We start from the raw sequence: 22,496 nt of genomic DNA, 5'->3' as shown, positions 1-22,496 counted from the left end.
ATAACTTATAGGTGCCCATAGGCTACAAGAGGGGTAGGTTCGTAGTCATAGAGGAGAAAAAGGGAGGTAGTGAGGCGAATTTTCATCCTTAAAGGCCCATAGACCACCAAATGGTGGAGGAGGATAGTGGCATTGTTCGAAATGAAGGGGTGTAATTTTGAGGTGCCAGGGAAGCATAGGGATGTCAAAGTAAGAATACAAAAGTAATCGAATAGCTAGAAGAAGGTTGAGAAAACTCGACAGCCACCGTACGTTGTCCAATTTGCAAAATAGAGTTGTGGCTGAAGCTAGAGGTATGGAGAAAGAAAAGTTTTGTCAAAAGTATAGAAGAGGATTTGAGATAGGGGAGCTATATAAGGTAGACAAGACCCAGTTCCAAGTAAAGTTAAGTCAAATTTAAAATTTGAAATTTGAATTCCCAAAACGCGAAGTCAAGACATCATTTTGGTGTTTCTTAAAACGTAGGGGTGAGGTGTCATTTTGGTGCCATTTTGAAAGTGAATAGGTCTCATTTGTGGAGTCTAATCACAAGAAGAAAAATAAATAGAGGGTAGAGAGTTCTAAAGAATTGAGAAGATTACAGTCAAGTATAAATTATGACAATCTACAAAAAAAGGGAAAATAAGGGAGATATGATGTTTTTGGATGTTTAATTCATGTTTAGTCGCATCATCTCTTGGAATGTTAGGGATGAAAATTACCATAAGAAGAGACAAGTGATTAGGGGTTCACGAATAGATGGAAACATAATGTGATTTGTCTTCAGGAATCTAAAATGAAATCCATCTCTAATGAGATTATCCAGGGCCTTTGGAAGACCAAGAAGATAGGTCGTGAAGACCTACCAACTGGGGGGGGGGGGATATGGAGGGAGTCTGGTTTTATACAAGGATGAGGTTATTAAATGTGAGGAGTTGTTAGAGAATGTTCTATTTCATGCATGTTTAAAGATTGTAAAAACTAGTGGAGATGGGTGTTCACTAGTATCTACAATAAAGCCAAACGGAGAGAGAAGGCTTTGTTGTGGAGGGATTTGGATGATTGCAAAAAAAAAAAAAAAGAGATTTTCTGTGAATTTTGGTAGGGGATTTTAATATGAGTTTGAGCAGACATGAAAGACCAAGAGAGCATTTCTTGAGAATATGTGCTAAAGACTTCAAAGAGACTCTTGATAGACTTGATCTATTTGCCTCTCTTGGGAGATATATAGACTTGATCCAATTAGAGACTCAACCCAACTTGTTCAAAAATTTATATGTTTTTGGTGTCATTTTTTACCAATTACAAATTAAGGGTTTGAACCAAAAACTTTTATAACTGACTATCTATGATAATTTTTCTCATTGTCTAGTCTCCAACAGGATCAAGTGGGGTTCTTTCTCCTTCAAGTTAAAGGATAAAGGACTAAACATCCATCATTTCGTTGACAAGATTAATGAATAGCGGAAAAGAGCAATGTAGATGCCAATGCTAGCTTTAGAGTAGCTCAGAAGATGAAGGTAGTGAAGGCCGAAACTCAGAAGTGGTGTAAGGAGGGAAGAGGTGAAGGCATTTACATTTAATCTTTATTATAGGATATTAAGGCCATTAATAAAATGAATGGGGGGAGTGTTTTTTCTATTAAAGACTTGGCAAATAGGAAATCCATAAAACTTGAATTGGCAAATTGATTACAAATGAAAGAGATATCATAGAGATAAAAATCTAGAGTTAGGTGGATAAAAGAGATGAATAGAAACACAAAAGTTTTTCTTTACATACCAAATCACTATAAGAGGACTAACTTTATGGAGGAGATTGAGACAAATGATGTATTAGTGAAGGGTAATAATAATTGAGGGAAGGGTCATGACTAACAACTTATAAAGGGATAGGTCAGCTTGTTGATCATTAACTCGTAAAAGTGCATTCCCTAGAGGAACCAAACCATGGAGTGTTAGGTCAAGGAGCTTAAGAAACTAGTTGTAATCGTTGATCAACTGGTTGTATGCTAACTTGCATGGTCATATGAGGATCAGGGAGAGGATTGGATAGATGAGGCAAAGTTTCACTATGGGGAGAGACACCCTTTAGGCCACTAGAAAACATATCCTAAAGAGAGAGCTTTTAGGGGAGTAAGAACTAATGTTTAAGGCTGGTTCAAGAACATGGAAAGAAATAAATGATACTCTGAGGAGATTTAGAATCTATACAAGTACATTAACATGTTATTAATAACTCTTAAACCAATCACTTAATAGAATGCTAGGATGTCCTTATGTAATAATCTTAACTTAGGTTAATCTAAAACTGTTATTTTGATAATATCATGGGTTGCCTAGATATAAATAATTAAGAAATGATTATACTATGATAAGAAATCTATAGGACTCTTGAAAGAAAGTATAATTGTGATATAAAAAAAATACACACCTAGTTTTTAAACCCTTAAAATGTTCGTAATCATGCGATCACAAACTTAGAATATTTATCCTCTAGATTTGATTAGAAAGCATTGTTTATCTTAAGATGTGTTTTTTTTTTCAATAAACACTTGCACAAATGATACGTGGGTTAATATATATATGAATAAATTCATTAAATTGGCTCATATGGATCTTATTCATAGGAGGTTACTTATTTGTCAAGGTTGTTGGATCCATTATATAACAGGGACAAAATACTGATTTAACCCAACAGTTACAAGTCATTTTTATCAAGCAATTCAATAAAACCATTCACCTGTGCACTTAATTTGATGCAAATCTTAGTTATCTTATGAGCGTTCCACTATACTTTGATATTATTAACTTATAATAAGCGATTAGATTTATAAATATAGCAATTTAGCATAGTGTGAAGCTCATAGAAGTAGGTGGGAACTAAAATAGGATCAACCTTCCTAAAGTTAGGGAAAGTATATCATTTGTTATCAAAGGCACTTGATTTTGAAGAAATTCTTAGCTAAGACTTAGATTAATTAGAAACAAGCTCTTACTTGAATTCCTGAAATTAAATTAACAATTAAATTGTATATTGCTAAATTATATTAGGTTTGATATATTATTCTACCCCTTATTTTTACCCAAAACATAAGTTCCTTGAAAGACCATTATATTGTTAATTTCAGTAATTAAGTACATGACCTACTAACTTAATGTTTTATTTTTTCTAATCCACTCATAACCGTTGAAGCCAAATAAAAGGACACTCAAATAATAGATAACTGTTATAAAAGAAAAGGTACTTTGATCGAGTAGGTAACCTTTAAATAAATTATAGAATTATTATGATTTATGAGAATTAAAGTATAATAATAAAAATGGTTATCAACATATTCAAATATCACGAATGTACTTTGGTCTCTTCTCTCATCTATAAAAGGAGCACAAATTATCCTTTTATGTGTTTTCCATCAACTAAAGTTGCAAATTTCTTGGGCATAATAGTTCTATGTAGAGAAGAAGTAAGTAAGAGAATTAAGAATTTTTCTAAGAGGTCTCTTAATCACGTTATGGCGACGTCATCTTCGAATGGTATGTAGCCTTAACTTTCTACTATTTTTTTTTTCTTAAGATGTTTTGAATTCAATAAAAATGACTTCTGCATCAAATATTATTACATTTGTTATCAGAGCAAGGTTGAATTCACACATTTTATAATTAAACTAATAGTATATATATATTATTACACTAATAGTTTATGTGACATCCCAAGTGATATTTAAGGCAAATGGGTGTAAGATACAGATACAGGATAATAAGTGTATGATAAAATTTATGCAGCGAAATAAAATTATTATAAATCTCTTACAAATATATATGAGTTCCAATACATACATATACTGAGGTTAGAAGTGGCTGCAAAATACAAATCAAAACATAAGGGCCACTCATTTTAATATGTTATTGGACTCATCAGAATATGGGAACCGTCATGCACTCGATCCTCACAGACTTCCGAGGGTAGGTAAGCTTGCAGTTCCTCACTTTCTTCCTCATCTAGGGAGGGGGATGCATGGAAAGAGTGAATTTCATATGCTCAGTAAGGAAAAACAATAATAAATTAACATAATAAGGTTTCAAAAGTTAATTAGTTTGACTTAAGAGCTTACCATTTAACCTCTTTAATTACCTATATCACATTATGAAAATAATTTATTTATTAAGAAAATAGTACGTTAATACAGATAGCCAAATATACATTATGTCATATAATAGAGAAAATTAAATAAATCATGAAATGCTCAGATTTTCATATTATGCTTGGCAAAATCGCTAAAATTTCTATCTTTGAGGGTAGATACAGATTTTCAACTACTTAAGTGGACTGATCAGATCAGATATAGATACGACAATTTACTTACCCCTATTTTCGGTAGGTTAAATAATAGTACGATCTACGACTACGACCGTACTTGCCATAGTGGCCCTAACAGATATCTATAGTCATGACATTACTTGGCCACGGGTGACCCCTATAGATAGTGTGATACCACTCTTGTCAGAGGGTATGTCGTCATCTACTGGGAGTGGTCCTTTTATGTTTTTTTCAGACTAGATAGGGGAGAAAAATCTCGAAAGGCAAGGGGAACAGATACCCTTCAGAGATGAAAAACCTAATGAGATACTTGATGCAATATGCATGTCAATGCAAGTACATTTCGGACCATACAGGCTTCATTCTAGTTTTCTCTTTTTCTTTTCTTTTGTACTTTTTATTTATTTTTTTATTAGGAAATTATACTAGTTTATTATATGCAATTCATCAAGTGTCTTCAATTCACATGGCATGCTTGAAAACAAGAACAATTCGACTCATCTGACTACAGAGGCATACAAAACAGGTAAAATTACAATCATATTAAATTAGTTTATCTAAAAAAAAATACTCATTAAGACGTTGAAAAAAATACTAGATTTCTTACCGAAATCTTGGTGTTTTCTCTTTAATTGTTATGTTTTCTTTCTCTTCTTCTGTCATTAGACTACTATCTCTCTATTTCCCTAAATTTTTAAAAATTGAAGAATGAAAGTGTGGGGAGAAATGGAAGGGGAAGGACAATTTATAGAATTTTAAAACTGTCGAATTCGCGCTAAGTTGAAAAATCCAGTTAAGAAAGAGGAGAAAATGATGCTTGGCACTAAAAATGATGGAAGAGGGTCTCCTCCACTGGCAGAGGCGCACTACTAGAGGTGGTAAAGCCCTGATAGGCGCGCTACAGGCTAGCCTGCAGGCGCATAGGCCTCCTATCGCGTGCGCAGGGCCTTGGCATGCTGGGTACCGTGCTTAGGGTTACTGCATATCAGCCCCAGGTGCATAGGGCCTTTCCACCCAGGCTTGCTGCGTGAACAGTGCACGCACAATTTGCGTTGCCTGTGCGCGTGTGAGGTGATGCGCGAACAGTAAAAAAAAAATTTGCATTGCCTATGCGCGCGAGAGGTGACGCGCGGACGGCCCGCCTGTATGCGACAAGACGTGCGCAGGTCCTGACTCTACGTTGTGCACGCAGATGGCACGTGCGGATGGGACGTGCGTGCTGTGCGCATGTCCCGTGGCTTCTGTGCGTGCACGCGCACGCGCACAGTCTTAGCACCTGCGCAGGCAACCCCGCGGGATTTCTTCTCGTTTTGCCCTTTTTTCTGATTTCTCTCAATTTTCTATAATTAATTGGAATAATTTAAATGTAAAATTAAATAATAACATTTAAAATAAAATAAATAAGAATTAACCAAATTTACGAATCATGATAATATTAAGTAGAGTAAATTAATTAAGTCTAATGTGGTCAAAGGCCTGAATAAGTAGGGTTTTCCAAATCATTTAAGCACAGTGATGGGCAGGATGTTACATCCCCCCCACCTTAAAAAAATTTGGTCCCTAAATTTATCTCGAATAAGTTCGAATACTTTTCTCTCATCTCGCCCTCCAACTCCCACGTTGCTTCTTCTGAGGTATGATGTTGCCATCGTACCTTCACCATAGGAATTGTCTTATTACACAGGATCTTATCGGTCCACCCAAGAATCTCCATAGGAACCTCCTCATAAGTCATGTCAGCCTGTACCTGTATCTCATCGCGAGGAATAATATGAAAAGGGTCAGGGTGGTACCTCTTCAATATCGAGACGTGAAAGACATCATGCAGACCTGCGAACTCTCGAGATAGAGAGAGGGGGTATGCCACAAGTCCAATGCCCTCGTTGATCGAAAAAGGTCCCATATAACGAGGGCTCAACTTCCTTCTCTTCCTAAACCGCATCTTGCCTTTGTAGGGGTAGACTTTCAGGAAAACTTGATCTCCCATGGCTAACTCCAAGGGTCACCTACGATTTTTCACGTAACTCTTTTGGTGGCTCTGGGTAGTTGCCAAGTTCTTGCGGATGATTGCGACCTTCTTAATGGTCTCCTGAATAAAGTCTTGTCCTAAGTGGTGCTGGTTCCCAACTTCACTCCAACAAGTAGGGGAACGGTAAGATCTTTCACACAATGCTTCATGCGGGGTCATATTGATATTGGAATGATAACTGTTATTATAAGTGAATTCGTAAAGAGAAAGATACTCATACCAGTTATCACTGAAGTTGAGAACACAAGGACACAACATATCTTCCAATGTTTGGATCGTACGTTTTGATTGACCATCCGTTTGGGGATGATAAACGGTGTTGAAGTACAACCCAGATCTGAGAGCTTCTTGAAAGCTATCCCAAAAGTGAGAAGTGAACTGGGGATCACGGTCGGACACAATGGATGAGGGAACTCCATGAAGTCGAATAATTTCATCAACATATAGGCGGGCTAAGTTACTAGTGGAGTTAGTGGTTCGAATAGGCAGAAAATGGGCACTCTTAGTTAGCCTATCCACGATGACCCAGATAGCACTTCAACCAAAACAGGTCTTGGATAATTCGGTGACAAAGTCCATAGTCACATGCTTTTATTTCCATTCGAGGATCGGAAGATCTTGTAGTAAGCCACCAGGTCACTGATGTTTTGCCTTTATCCGTTAATAAGTAAGGCATCGGGAGACATAGTCAATTATATCCTTCTTCATTCCTGGCCACCAATATTGTTGCTTCAAGTCTCAGTACATTTTGGTACTCTCGGGATGAATGGATAACTTGAAAGCACAAACGGTCTTGAGTACATCTGAACAATCCATCATCTGAGATACTAAAATCAGGGGATTCTTTAGAAGTGAACTTGCCTAGATTCTTGGTGAGTTCTGGGTCCATCGCCTGGGCTTCCTAGATCTTCATAAAGAGATTCGATATGGCTCGGATTTAGGGAAGATAGGTGCCCTTGTCGTAGTAGCTAAGACGGAGCAATTATACAGTGTCCATCAACTTCTAACTGGAGGCAATAGTTTGAGCTAGCACGGCAGACTCCATCCGGCTTACTGCATCGGTGATTACATTCCCTCTCCCGGGGTAATACATTATCTTGTAATCGTAATCCTTCAGAAGATCCATTCAGTGTCTCTGTCTCATGTTTAACTCCCATTGAGAGAAGATATACTTGAGACTCTTACGGTCAGTGTAGATTTCAAAAGTCTGACCATACAAGTAAAGCCACCATATCTTCAGGGCAAAGATTATGGCTACCAACTTCAGGTCGTGGGTTAAACGAGGAAGCTAAATGATACGATAAAATAATAAATTTTTGAAATATTATGAAGTTAATTTAATGCTGTTTTTTTTACTAAGCATACAGAACTCACTCTTTTCATGTCTCCACCCCCAGATAAGGAAGAAAATGAGGAACCGCATGTAGACCTACCCTTATAAGTCTATGAGGATCCCCTGGATCCACAATTCTGAGTGCATGATTGTTTCCGCACTTTGATGAATCCAGTAGCATAGTAAAAGAAGTGGCCCTTATGTTTTGTATTTTGTAGCCACTTCTGGCCTCAGTTTATGTATGTATTAGAACATTATATATATTTGTAAGGGATTTGTTATGGTTTGATTCTGCTGCATAAATTTTATCATGCACTTGTTATTTTGAATCTGTATCTGACACCCATTTACCTTAATTTAGTAGTTGAGATGTCATATAAAGTTGTTTTCTTTTATGTTGATGAATCTGGATGTCATATTTTTTTTTCACATGTATATATTTTTCATTAAGAATTAGTAACTCCTATTTTTTTTTCTTCTGTGTCGAACACTAAATTAACATAATTAGTGAAACCTAGAAAACCCCAAATACTTTGTCTTATCGTCGGTGGCAGAATGAAAAAAATGGGTGTGTGTCTGCAATGTATGCATGAAGGAAGAAAAAAACTACGAGAGAAGAAAAATGTTGAAGATATATATATATGTATGCATATATATATATATATATATAAAACAAAGAGAGGAGTTACACTGTGTGTGTTTGAAAGAAAAAAAAAAGGATGATGCACTTTGGTATGTGAAAAAAAAAGTGCACTGTGTGTGCATGAAAGAAGAAGAAAAAAAGAAGAGAGAAAGAAGAAGATAAGATATATATATATATATATATGCATATATGGATATATATATATACATGACTGATTCTTGTAAAGGGAGAAAAACTCCTTCATTTCATTATTTTTTCTTTTTTCTTTTCTCTCTCATATGATGATGATGATGATGATGTCATCTATTTATTCTTTTACTTAAAAAAGAAAAAATTAGATGTTAAAAATAAGAATTGAAGTCTTGACCTCTCCAATCATACATTTAATTTAGCACATTCATCATCATTGGGCTAACTCAATGTATAGATGCTTATTTGTGTTTTTGAGTATATTTGTTGATTAGTAGTAAGGGTATTTTAATAGTATTCCGTGTATGCACATTATTTTATTAATATGGATGGCATGTTCGTATTTTGTAATGTTGTTTTATCATTATTGTACTAATGTATATTAATTAGTTTATGTACATTAGTTAGTTACGCATTGTTTTATCATCATTTTTATGCTAATGAAGTTTGACAAAATTAAAGGGTTATATGGATATGTTCCATTTCATTTTTTTTGTTGTTACAATAATTAAATTATAATATTTCTAATTTGTATCATATGTGATGATTATGAGCCTAGCAAAATTTTTGAGCATGTGATATAAATAATGAAATTTTGATAATTTAATTATGAAAAATCGAGCCTAATGTTCATTTTTTTTATATACTATAGAAATGACAACCAAGAACATGATTACTAATTTGTCCATCAACGTGAAGTTAGATGGGACAAATTATGATATATGGCATAGGAAGATTCAATATCTTCTTAATGAGCGCAAGGTTTTAGAAACCTTGACCACTATTGTACCTGAGCCAAAAAATATCGGTAGTGACCGATACAATGAGGATCTGGCTGCATACCAGGAATAGTCTAAGAAGGATTGTTCTGTGCACTATATTGTGTTGTATTGCATGCAAAACGATCTCATCGGAGAGTTTGAGAGTTGTTCAACAGCTAAGGACATGTGGGACAAGCTTAAGGTCACTTTGTGACATCCCAAATACTAATTAAGGCATGTGAGTGTCAGATACAGAAACAAAATAACGAATATACGATAAAAATTATATGCAACAAAGCATATTAATACAAATCCCTTATAAATATATGAGTTCTAATTATATACATATAACTAAGACCAAAAGTGGGTGCAAAATATAAACTCAAAATACAAAAGAGGGTCACTTCTTTCACTAAGCTATTAGACTCATCTGAGCGCAGGAACGATCATGCACTCAAGTTTTGTGGATCTACGGGATTCTCATAAACTTCAATGGGTAGGTCAGCTGGCGGTTTCTCATTTTCTTCTTCATCTGGGGGGAGCATGGAAAGAATGAGTTCTATATTCTTAGTAAAGAAAACAATATTTAAATAATATCGTAAGATTTTAAAGGTGAATTATTCTAATATACATACTTACCATTTTGTAGACCTATTTTACCTTACGAAAATAATTTATTTGTTGGGGAAAATATAACGTTAGTATAATCAAAACAAACACACATCATATCAAAAATAGAAAAAATAAAAAAAATCATGAAATACTCAGATTTTCGTATCAGGCTTCGCGAAGTCGTTATGACTTCCATCTCTGAAGGTAGATATAGATTTCCAACTACCTATGTGGAATAACTAGATAAGATATAGATAACGGTAGTTTACTCAGGCACATTTTTGGCTTGCCAAAGCATGGTACGATCTATGACCTCGGTCATGCCAACCATAGTGGTCCTATAAGATATTCTATAGTCTTGATAGTACTTAACCAAAGGTGACTCCTAATAGATATTCGCATCACCACTCTCATCAGAGGATACGCCATCATCCATAGGGAGAGGACCTCTTACGTCTTTCCAAACCATATGGAAGAGAGGGAAACAGATATCCCAGATGGGGTCAGGAGAACAGATAACCCTCAAAGATACCTAACGAGATATTTGATGCATTATGCATGTCAATACAGATACATACTCGGACCATTCATGCTTCATTCTACTTTTTTTTTGTTTCTTTTATTTTCTAGGTAACCTTACTGGTTTCATATTATTTTAATTACATGCAAATCAAAAAGTGTGTATAAATCACATAGCATGCTTGAAATCAAGAACAATTCAACTTATTAGACCTACAAACATAAAAGCATGTAAAACAGGAAAAATCATAAATTATCAATTTAATTCCTTTTTTTTTATCTAAAAATACCTCTTAAGACGTTCAAAGAAATACTCAATTCCTTACCAAAATCTTGATAATTTCTTCTACATCATTCTTTTTTTCTTTCTCTTCTTCTCTCTCTAGATCACTTTCTCTCTCTCTTTCTCTAATTCTTGAAAGGTGGAAGAATAAAAGTGTGGGAAAAATGAGAAGGAGGGGCCCCTATTTATAGAAATTGGGAGCTGTTGGATTTGCATCAAGTGGTACAATTTGGTGAAGAGAGAGAAAAAGTGTTTGGCACGAAAAACAGAGGAGAAAGGTCCCTCCATCGGTAGCGGCGGTGCACTGCTAGAGGTGGGCGGCGACGCATGGCCTGAGGTGGGCAGTGGCACACTGTCTGAGGTGACAGTGGCTTGCCCAGTGCACTATTGGCTAGTCTGCAGGCGCACAGCCCAGCCTGTGGAGTGCACAGGGCCTCGGCATGCTGGGCATTGTACGCACAGGCCCCAGGCGCACTGCGGGCATGGATGGGACGTGTGCGCTGTGCTCATGTCCCATACTTGCTGTGGGTGCGAGCACGCGCATAGTGCGCAGACACCCGAGCGGGAATCTCCCTTTCCCACATGATTTTCTCCTGTTTTTTCATTTTTCTGAAATTCATTTTTAACAAAATAAAATCAACTAAAATAAAATAAAATCAACTAAAATTAAATAAAATCAAAATAAATAAAAATCGGCATAATTTATGAATTACGATAATAATTTACGGAGTAAATTAAATAAGTTTAATGTGGCTTAAAGACCCAAATAAATAGAATTTTTTAAATTAATTAAGCACAACAATAAGTTGGGTGTTACACACTTATAGCTAGACATCTACTACAAGGCTCCGTGCATTGGATTTAAAGTGGATGAAATATGAAATGGATCCAAAGCACAATATAGCTTAACACTTACTTGTCATGAGTGCTATGGTTTGTGACCTTAAGGCTGGAGGGCATGACATAAGAGATTAGGAGTAGGTTTAAATGTAATTCGTTTACTTCCAGATGAACCTGAATGTTGAAAAAAAATTTAAACTCTCCATGGTTCATAGTGAACACATTAATACTTTCTCTAAAATTGCTAGGCGCATTGAGATGGAAGTTGAGCGTCAAAAGGTGTTTAATCCTTCCAATATGACATTTGTTGCCCATGGGGTTAGACCTAAGAGAAACAAGTCTAATTGTGCCAAATAATTTAAGAAAGGTCGGTGTCCCTTTCAAGCCAATGGACTTAAATGTGGTGTGGTCAATCAACATAAGACTAAGGGCCATATAGAGAAAAATATAGTGCATATAAAGTGCTACAACTGCGGCAAGAAGGGTCACTTTGCTCATGATTGTTCCGAGAGGAAAAAGGTACCTTTCTCTATTTTGCATCTTGATTTATTTATTTGTTCCCATGCGTTAGTTGCTAATTCTTTTCCTAATTGGATTATAGACACGTGAGTAAGCAAATATGTAGTTCAATATCGAGTTGGATTCATGGACTACCATCGTGTCCTAGTGGGTTCGCAAATTTTTGTATTGGGCAACGACAGCGAAGAGGATATCCTCGGAATCAAAACATACCAGCTCAAGCTACATGGAGGAAATACATTACTTTTTTATAATACTCTCTAAGCACCCGAGGTTCGATGTTGTTTACTTTCAGTTTTTTCCTTATTGAGATTGGGTTTCTCTTTTAACTTTAAGCCTTGTACTTTAGACATTTTATATCATGGCGATGTATTTGGTCATGGGTTTTTAAGAAACAATTTCTTTATTCTTGACTTAGAAGATAATATATATAATAAATCTAACTGTTAAGTAGCATGTTAGATTTGGCCATATTGGTCAAGATCGAATAAGTAGACTAGCTAAAGAAGGTCTTTTAGACTGGCTTACTAGGGTTAAGTTGCCTAAATGTGAGTCATACTTAGCCAGTAAAGCGAGTAAGAAGCCTTTTGGTAAGGCTTCAAGGGCGTCAAGTCCCTTGGAATTAATCTATTCTAATATTTACGGGCCTTTAAATATCAAAGCATGTCATGGTGCCATATACTTTCTCACTTTTATAAATGACTATTCATGATATGGATATGTGTATCTAATTTCTCACCGCTATGAAGCGTTAGATATGTTCAAACATTTTATAGCAGAAGTAGAAAATCAAATGGATCAAAAAGTAAAGACTCTTTGAACTGATCGTGGTCGTAAATACTTTTCAGATATGTTCAAAGAATATTATGAGAAAAAAGGTATACATAGGCAACTTACAATTCCCCATATTCCGCAAAAAAATGCTGTTGCAGAGCAAAGGAATCATAAATTACTCGATATGGTTAGATCGAGATGGCACATGCCAACCTCTCTAATAATTTTTGGGGAGATGCGTTGCTTATGATAACCTACATCCTTAACCGTGTACCAAGTAAAAGTGTATTCGTCACTCCATATGAGTTATGGAATAACAGGAAACCCATTTTGGATCATTTACGTTCTTTTGGGTCGGCATGTTATGTGCATAACCCAACACACAAGCACAGAAAACTAGGTCCAAGAGCAACTAAGATGGTGTTCATCAAATATCCTGAACATTCAAAAGCATATGTAATATTTAGAGAACACCTGAATGATGGCATAACTGAAATAGAATCTTGCAATGTTGATTTTCTTGAGGATGAGTTCCCAAGTATTGGTGAAATAAAAGAGAATCTCGAATTGTATGAGCTATAAGAAAACATGCAAGAGGTAGTGAGAAGGAGGTATTGAGAACCCACTAAGTCACCAAGGATAGTGACATTCCACCAAATGAAAGAGGTAGCAGGAATGATCCTACTATTTTAAATAGTGAAAACTTGCCTACAAATTATAATCCAACAAAAAATAGGGTTAGTTCTCAAGATTCGAGCTTGGAACATGAGCTCAGTTTTCAAGTTCCAAATCCCATGCCAAGGGACAGTGAAAGAGATTTATCATCTAGTTAGACAGGTGATGAAGGTCTTAGAATCCAAAGGAGTGAATGTGAAAAAATTCTTCGGCGATATTTTTAAATCGAATGAGAAATTTTCTTATGCACTCCTTTAAAAATTGAGGAACCCGCCTCCTTTAAGGACATTGTGAATTCACCAAATAGTAAAGAGTGGATTGAAGCCATGAGGGATGAGATGGACTCAATGACGAGAAATAAGGTTTGGGAACTAATTTATCTCCCGCCTTAACGTAAATCAATTATAAATAAGTGGATTTTCAAGATAAAACGTGGAGTAGACGGATCAATTGAAAAGTTTAAGGGCTGATTAGTGGCAAAAGGTTTTACTAAAATTGAGGGTATAGACTATGAAGAGACTTTTTCTCTTGTGGTGAGATTTACCTCTATTAATCTCCTTCTAGCCCTGGTTGCCCATTTGGACTTGAAGTTATTTCAAATGGATGTTAAAACTACTTTTCTCAATGGTACACTTGAGGAAGAAATATATATGGATCAACCTATTAGGTTTGTCTCAAAAGTTCAAGAAAACAAAGTTTGTCGTCTTAAAATATCCATTTATGGTCTCATGTAGTCTTCCAGACAATGGTATTTCAAATTCCATGAAGCCATTACTTCGTTTGGCTTGTCCATGGTAGATGAAGACCATTGTGTATATGTCAAGAAAACAATTAGAGGGATTATGTTTCTCTCCTTATACATTAATGACATACTATTAGTTGAAAATAACATGGAGATGATTAATGTCACTAAGCAGTGGTTGTCCTCTATTTTTTAGATGAAGAACATGGGTGAAGCTAGGTTTGTCCTTGGTATGAAAATAATGAGAGACCATTCCAAAAAGCTTTTAGGACTGTACCAAGAAGAATATATTAAGAAAATCTTGGAACGATTTCGGATGCATTACTCCAAATCCATTAACACTCTTGTTGAGAAGGGTTTAACCTTAAGTCATGATCAATACCTAAATATTGATGTAGAGAAAGAAAATGAGCAAGTTCCTTATGCTAGTGCAATAGGCAGTTCGATATATGCCATGTTGTGTACACGACGGGACATTTCTTTTGTGGTTGGTTTGGTAAGTTGTTATCAAAGCAACCCTAGACCTGCTCATTAGCAAGTAGTCAAGAGAATCTTGCACTACCTTCATGGTACAAGTGACCTAGTCCGTTGTTATCAATAAAGGGACTTAAGGTTGAAAGGATATTTATATACAAACTAGGGTGGCGACTGAGATGAGTCTAACTCGACCTCAGGATATGTTTTTGTCCTTAGTAGAGGTGCCATATCTTGGTATAGTAAAAAGCAAGACTGCATTGCTTTATCTACAATGGAAGCAGAGTATGTTGCTAGTTGTCTTGCTATACAATAGGCAATTTGGTTAATAAGCTTTCTACAGGATCTCAACATCACCCTTAAAGTTGATGAACCTATAGAAATGTATTGTGACAATACTGTTGCTATCCAATATGTTCGAGATCCAAAATTCCATAGGAAAACCAAGTATATTAAGAGGTGTTATCACTTCATTTGAGGCGCCATAAAAAAAGGAGAAGTTTCTATTAAGTATATATCCATTAGAAAAACGGTTGCTGATCTTTTTACTAAGTCTATACCTAGAGATGTTTTTCGAGTTCATGTGAAGAGTCTAGGTTTGCGTAGGCTTTAATTTTCGAGTGGGATTTAATACGTAATGGACATATTTTTGTGTATTGATCATTCATAAAATAAAAGTTATTATTTTCTTATGAAATGTTCACGAACATAATTGCATGATTAGGCACGTAATAATGTCACCAAGCTTTATGATTGACCTTATCACATGGGTGATCTCCCTAACGCTTGAGTAGCGGGTAGGATAAAATTAAATCATATTGGCATTAAGTATGTACAATATGGATTGCCTTTATACTTATGTTGTATTAATGAAAAAATATTAAAATTTTATAATCACCTTAGTATGTCTAAGATGAGACTTTAAAGAGTCGAGTATGAAATATAACCGATTTCATACTAAAGCCTTAGAGCCAAATATTGAGTAACAGCTCATACATTGAGTATGTTGATCAAGTGGTTCAAGTTAGATACTTGAGTAATATCTGGACTTGTGATTCGCACGACATAGAAGAGTGACATGTCCAACTTAGTGGGAGCTATGTTGTGACATACATATCATACTGTATGTGTTATCTAACGACCGATATAGGGAGTGATAAAATAATTCCCTACTTTGTCACTATGTGAAACCTATGGACTTTTGTGTCCTCCTTGTATGATACCCTTCAACTTAGAGCTATCACATGAAGTCAAGATTTGATGTTGATACTTTAATATATTTTTAAGGGCCACAACCTGTACGATCCCGCGAAGCATGATAGGAAAGCAGTCAAGTTGAAATGGATTGTTATGAGTGCTTAAGAAAGAATCTTTCTGACATCATTATATAAGCTCGAGCAATTATATTTTTATATAACCAAATAATATAACTATAACATAGAGGGATAGTATATGTTAATGGTGATGTTCAAATTATTTGAGATATTATAAATATGAAAGTGTTACATTATTTATATGGTGACTTAATATAACACTACTTGTTGCCTTTTGGTTGCACACCCCATATTATGTATGAAATGTGAGAGATATGTTGATGTGGTAGTATATTATAGTTAGTATGGCTTGTGTAGCTGAGTGGGAGATGTTTTATAAAATTTAAAATATCTACAATACCCATTGTAAAAAGACACGACCCGTCGTAAGTTTATATAATAGAAACCCTTCTTGTAAAAATGTATGACTCTTGGTGAGTATATAAAGGAGAAAAAATTATTTTTGTTGACTTAAGAAAGCAGATAACATTCAGAAAAAATATATTACAATTCTCTCTTTCACATTAAGTTAAACCATAAGCAGACTTGGGTTTTGATGTGCGAAGATTACCCAAAAATCTAGTAGCATTCGAGAAAAAACAAAAGGCATCAATTATTATTTTTTGTGGGCAGAAAAACAAACATATTATCTTATTGCTTCCGCATTAAGGTTAGTCCTAATTTTCTAACATACACATTACAGTTTGTTTCTAATCTTTCCTGTTTTTTAATCATGGATGCACAATTTAGTATTTAATCAATAGGGAATGTCTTGGCAAGATAAATTATAGGGGCTATTTTGGTATTATGGACTGAATTAGTAAAAGTTATTGATGTGTGATGTATAAAAGAAAATGCGTCATTAAAGTCATGTAACCGTTATGATTCACATTTATAATCTAAGTTATTTTAATATTATCGTATAGTAATTTTGAGTTTGTTGGCTAATTTATCGAGATCACGTATCGAATTTATTTATCAATAAATATATTTTTAATATAAAAATGTATATATATTATTATAATTTTCATAGTCGGTTTAGGTAGTCAAGTGGGAGAATGTTAATTCCAAGAATTAAGTAAATGATCTACTAACCTAATATTTTATTTTTTCTCATTCACTCATAACAGTTGAAGCTAAATAAAAGGACATTCAAAATAATAGATAATCATTATAAAGAAAAAGGTACATTGATGGAGTGAATAATCTTTAAATAAATAATAAAATTATTATATTTTATGAGAATTAAAATATAATAATAAAAACGGTTACCAACACATTCAATTATCATGAATGTGCTTTAGTCACTTTTTTCGTCTATAAAAGAGCACAATTCTCGTTTCATATGTGTCTTCCATCAACTAAAGTTTTAAAGTTATTTTACATAATAGTTCGATACAGAGAAGAAGTAAGTTAGAGAATTAAGAATTTTTCGAAGAGATCTCATTCACGTTATGGTTGTATCATCTTTGAATGGTATGTAACTCTAACTTTTTGCTGTTTTAAATTTTCTTAAAATGTGTTGAATTCAAGAAAAATGACTTCCGCATCGAATATTCTTACATCTACACATTAAGTTTATCAATGATAGGTTTATTTATAGTAGGTTTTATGAAAGAAAAGTTATTCTAACATAAATCATTATTTAGTGTTCTAGCCATCAAATGTGTCATTAGTGATATCCATGGACTTTCAAGTTTGAAATAATTGTAACTTGATGATAGTTAATGATGAGCCTAAAAGATTTAGGTATACAATAAGATTGTGTAAAATAAGGACTAAGGGCGAAATGATCATTTCATATTGATTTAGTTGATTTAATTAATAGTGAACTCTACAAATTGATCATGTAATGATTGATTGAAAGTATTTTATATAGATTTTTTTATTTATAAACAAAATAAAGTTAATGATGTGTTTATTAAGGAAATAATTATTTTAAAAAGCTAAAATATTTTGGAAACAATTGACATGATTAAATAAAAATGACACATGTTGTGAGAGAAAATAAAGAGATTTCCCAAAGACAACTAGAACTAGTAAGGGTTCAAGTACCTTTGAACCCATACAAGTTCCTTAAATCCTCATGGGTTCAAGCACCTTGAAATTGAAGAGGTAGTTAATGTGTAGGGCATATCTGTTTTTTCTTTTTTTTGGAATGACGATATCCTCTTTGATAGGGCTAAAAAGAAAGTATCAAGGAGATCCAAGAGGATATTGAGGAAATCCTTTAAATTTCAATAGGAACGTTTTTGACAGAAGTATATGGAGTTCAAAATAGTGCATGGCAAATTTGTTGGAGATCTTAAAAATTCTGGCAGAGGTAATGAAGTCCAGGTTGCAGGAATTTCAGACTAGGTTTCTTAATTTAGGTCGTTGTGTTTATTTGCTTTTTATTGTGAGTTAATATTATTTTGATTACGTTTCATAAGTTTATTTTTTTTTTAAGTCTATTTTATATTATTTAATTTAAAAAGTAAAATTTTGAGGTAACTAAAATTTGGAAGTAATTACATTTAAAAATTTTAAAATATATATTCTTACTTAATTTAAGTTATAAAGGATTAAATTATAGATAATTATACTTAGATATGTTTTTATATATTTACTTAATTTGATATTTTTTTATCAAAACTTATTACACTGACAATTACCGATTGACTAAAGTCCATAAGTAAATATTTTAAATAGAACAAAATTAAAATTTTCATGTTAAAAATATTTATTTAGATTTAGAAAATAAAAATCTTTATTTAAAATTTAAACTATTAAAAAAATAGGAATGCATTTATGAAACTAAAGATATTTTCTCCTGCGTCAAAAATTTACACACATAAAAGTAGAAAACTGAAAAGTGAACTAATAAATTTTGATTTACATACATAAAAAGTAGAAAATCAGAAAAACGAACTCTAATAAATTTATAAAATAAACTAGGACTACAAAATATGTTTTGCTTTATAGCATTTTCACTCTTCTATTCAAATATGTGGATTTCATAGTATTATCCTTTGCGCTAGAAATCTTGAGGCACAGCACAGAACTGAGTTGCTCACAAGATTGATTGATTATACATGTTCCTTTTGGCATTATAGCTAGCATACAATAAAATTTTAAGTAATCACACGGTCCAATTGTATTGTATTACTGCTGGATCTAGATTAACTTCTATTTTAAAGGTTAAAAAAACAAATTTACACAGGGAGTGGATCAGGCCACCTTCTTTTTACCTCAGACTTCCATCTAACTTCCTTCAGCATCCCATCTACTCCATAATCTCTTTCCATAACAAGGTTGATTCCCTCATCCGAGTACCATCCAACTCCGATACAAAGGATTCCCTCTTTGTCAACATCAAGATAAGCAGTCACACCTCCCGGCAACCAAAGTACAGTTGCATCCTGTGTGTCTACAATCTCTTCCTCTCTGAATGACACAGAACTCTCCGGCAACCTCCTCTTCTTTAAGGTTTCTGTACAGAGGTAAGCATAACGGGTCCCATTGCATTCACCACCTATCAACTCCTCACCATATATTGGAGTTGCACTCACTTCAAACACCTTCCATGATCCAGTCAGCTCCAATATCTGAACTCGTTTCCGCTGAGAAAATGGCTTCAATGCCAACTCTGAGTCACTGTCCAAAATACACAAGCATATCAATAGTGATGCTCAGTCACAAGGAAAAGCTAACCTGCTTTTATAGTTGTAGAGAATGGAGGCAGTAGTCTCTTTAAACAGCAAAAACGAAGATGTAAATTTAAATTTATTATATGATCTGAACAGACAAAAGCTTTCAATAAAAAATGAGATTCTCCCCTTCCGTTAATTTTGCAGAGGGGGAAACATTGAATAATATGAGAGATACTTGCCCATAACAAAGGCAAGAAATCTTAATTAATCTGGTACCCAAGCGAAACTAAAAACAGGATGTCCAATTCAATGAGAACAAATAACATTTTAGTTTCAAATACATAAATGTTTGCGCATGAGCAAATGATACCTCTGGTCATGAACATTTGCAGGACTGGTCCATTGTTCTTCATAAACAGCAACTCTCATTATCTGTATTTCTGAACCCCCATTGTTGAACTCAATAGTATGGACAATTCGAAGTCTTCTGTGGCAGCCTTTCACCAGACACTAAGCAAGGAAGCATTTAAAATGAATTAGAATCCTTTCCTTTTTTGCCTTTCCTTTTTTGGTTTTGGGGGAGGCACCAAAGAAAGCATGGGGAAGGAGATGACTTACTTGCTCGACCTTGAAAGTTGGAGTCAGGTAATAGTTAGTTTCATCAGCTTCCTCTATTGGAATATTCATTGGACCTCTAGAATAAGATCCATCCTGTATCAATAGATAATTACTTTTTCTAACCATATGTTTAATAAAACATGGCCAAACATAACGACATGGTGGTGTTAAAATTTTAGCTCCCACTTCACATCAGTGATAAATTAAAATGTAAATCTTACCTCAAAGAAAACAAGACCAGGTTTGTTGCCCATTACATCCTCTTCCATCACATCACTCCTTCCAAAGTTAAAAGACTCAAATTTAGGCAAACCATGGTCTGTTACACTTCCATCAACCATTTTCTTCTGTGCTAAAGATGAATTTCCTACTTCCGATTCTTCTTTGCTACCGTGTGGGCTTCCAATATGCTGAGGGATTTCACCATAAGGATTCAAAGTCACCCAGTTTATCTTCCTCTGGATTTGAGATGACTGTACTCCAGAGTAGGAGGGTAATGCCTCAATACGTGAAAGAATGTAGCAGTCATATAGGTTTTCATTCTTGTTTCCAATTTCAATTGGTTCCATTTCAGCAGTTAAAGGTGAAAAAACTGCTCCTACCCCTTTCCATATTCCACTCACACTACTCGCAAATGTATTCCACACGGGTTTTATTACAGGTTCCTAAAAGGAAAAAGAAAAAGCAACGGAGAAGAAGTTGATTACTAGCATAGTTCGATATAATTTACTAAGAAAATTTATAGATTTAAAAATGCGTTGTTCCAATTCAACCTAGATTTCATTTACGATATTCCAAATTTTCATGAATAAAATATAATATTTGGAACGAATGACTTCCAAAAAAGTTGAATTCATTTGTTCCAGAAACACCGTTGGGCACACCACAGTAAACAGAGCCCATATTCAACCATGAACAAACAGTCATACAATGACATTCAATCGCACTCTTAACTGTAATTAAACTAATTACTGCTTAGATGACCTTGTTAATCTACTGATTCCCCATTATGCACACAAAGAAGACGCAGGTAACGTTGCGCATGACAGGAAGAAAAAAGAAAACAAGGAACATTTCATAAAATTAAAAAAAAAAATACCTGAGTTTGAAGAACAGTCTCAACCTCCGTTAACATAGCACCGGAAACCAAGACCCTCCCAGTCTTAGCCTTTCTCCCTCTGGCCACCCTCCTCCCTCTCCTCCTTATTTGCTTTGCGGTTTCCTTCTCTTTCTCCGCCCTTTCATTGTCGATGCTCCAGATATTCTCCTTTTTCCCTTTCAGTGTCGCCTTCCCTCTGTGGGTCGCGTTTTTTAGGCGATGGTTGGAATTGTGGTTATGAGCAACAAACAATCTTTTATTAAGGATTTGTTTTGAGAAATTACAGGTGAGGGAAAGAGAAGTGAAGAAGTTCCCGGTTGTGGAGGAGGAAAGAGTGTGACAAAATCCCAGGTAGGGAAGATAGTGGTGGGATGAGGTAGTTGAGGTCTGGTGGACGTGGAAACATGGTGCTGGCATTTTTGTGTTTTAGAGGTAGACCGTGACTGAAAAAACAAAAATTGCAGACGGGTACGAGTATTGATGGTTAAAAAAGAGTGTCTGTGGCCCCGCAAGCAGAGAGTACATTCGGGTTATTACGCCCAAGAGATTTGCTGCAGGCCCATTTAGTATTTGATAATCTTTTCTAAAAAGAAAATGTAGCTTTTTTTTAAGATGTGGAGGGATGACTCAAATCAATTAATTAATTCTCTAATAAAAATATCACGTTATATAAAATAAATTATAACACTCTGCTCATTACCGTGCTAAATTGTATTTGGTGAACCCTTATTTATTCGGGCCTTAAGGCCACCTGAACTCATTTAATTTTATTTCATAATTTTTTACCGTAATTCGTAATTTTAATCTCAAGTCGATTTTGTTATTTTATTTTTACTTTATTTAATTTTAATTTTTATCTATTATTATTTTTATTTGATTTATTATTATTTTATTTTATTTTGATTTATTATTATTGTTATTTTATTTAAATAATTAATTTTCAAGAGAAAACAAAAAAAGAGAAAAAAAATCCTACTGGAAAACACCCAAGGGAGAGGGTCGCCTGTGCGGGCGCTGCTCACTGTGCACATGCGTGCACACACGACCAGGCACAGGACATGCTCACAGTGCGCACGTCTCATCCGTGTGAGCCACGAGGTCAGTCTTGTGCACGTCACATCGCATGCGGACAGGGCCAGGCG

At 34.6% G+C, this 22,496-nt stretch overlaps 2 protein-coding genes across 3 annotated transcripts; both read right to left on the bottom strand.

Annotated features, from left to right (window-relative positions):
* Nucleotides 1–1,950: 1,950 nt before the first annotated feature.
* LOC148255897 (uncharacterized) lies at nucleotides 1,951–6,286 on the bottom strand. The gene is made up of 2 exons (XM_088220518.1): nucleotides 5,954–6,286; nucleotides 1,951–2,091 (listed from the first exon to the last, which is right to left on the bottom strand). The coding sequence occupies exons 1-2, from the start codon at nucleotides 6,284–6,286 to the stop codon at nucleotides 1,951–1,953; spliced, it is 474 nt and encodes a 157-aa protein (XP_088076644.1).
* A 12,616-nt stretch (nucleotides 6,287–18,902) lies between these two features.
* Nucleotides 18,903–21,815, bottom strand: LOC110818669 (dihydroorotate dehydrogenase (DUF3598)). Of its 2 annotated transcripts, none has more exons than XM_022047614.2 (5): nucleotides 21,355–21,815; nucleotides 20,477–20,920; nucleotides 20,256–20,348; nucleotides 20,008–20,147; nucleotides 18,903–19,641 (listed from the first exon to the last, which is right to left on the bottom strand). In XM_022047614.2, exons 1-5 carry the CDS (start codon nucleotides 21,769–21,771, stop codon nucleotides 19,200–19,202), a joined length of 1,536 nt encoding a protein of 511 aa, XP_021903306.2. In that variant the 5' UTR covers nucleotides 21,772–21,815; the 3' UTR covers nucleotides 18,903–19,199. The 2 variants fall into 2 exon arrangements, with proteins under 2 accessions (XP_021903306.2, XP_088076302.1); XM_088220176.1 differs by having other exon boundaries at nucleotides 20,477–20,728; nucleotides 21,355–21,814.
* Between the last annotated feature and the right edge of the window lie 681 nt (nucleotides 21,816–22,496).

Source organism: Carica papaya, chromosome 5 (genome assembly GCF_054855325.1).
Source record: "Carica papaya isolate Zhongbai chromosome 5, ASM5485532v1, whole genome shotgun sequence".
Lineage (NCBI taxonomy): Eukaryota > Viridiplantae > Streptophyta > Magnoliopsida > Brassicales > Caricaceae > Carica > Carica papaya.
Note: the sequence above shows the minus strand (reverse complement) of the source record. Positions and strands in the feature narration are given on the sequence as shown.

Coding starts and splice junctions, on each gene's coding strand:
- LOC148255897 (XM_088220518.1), bottom strand. CDS start 6,286: ATGGGAGATCAAGTTTTCCTGAAAGTCTACCCCTACAAAGGCAAGATG. Junction 2,092..5,953: donor AGACAATTCCTATGGTGAAG/GTACGATGGCAA, acceptor CTCTCTCTTTAG/GATATGTTTTCTAGTGGCCT.
- LOC110818669 (XM_022047614.2), bottom strand. CDS start 21,771: ATGCCAGCACCATGTTTCCACGTCCACCAGACCTCAACTACCTCATCC. Junction 20,921..21,354: donor AGACTGTTCTTCAAACTCAG/GTATTTTTTTTT, acceptor TTTTCCTTTTAG/GAACCTGTAATAAAACCCGT. Junction 20,349..20,476: donor CTGGTCTTGTTTTCTTTGAG/GTAAGATTTACA, acceptor CTATTGATACAG/GATGGATCTTATTCTAGAGG.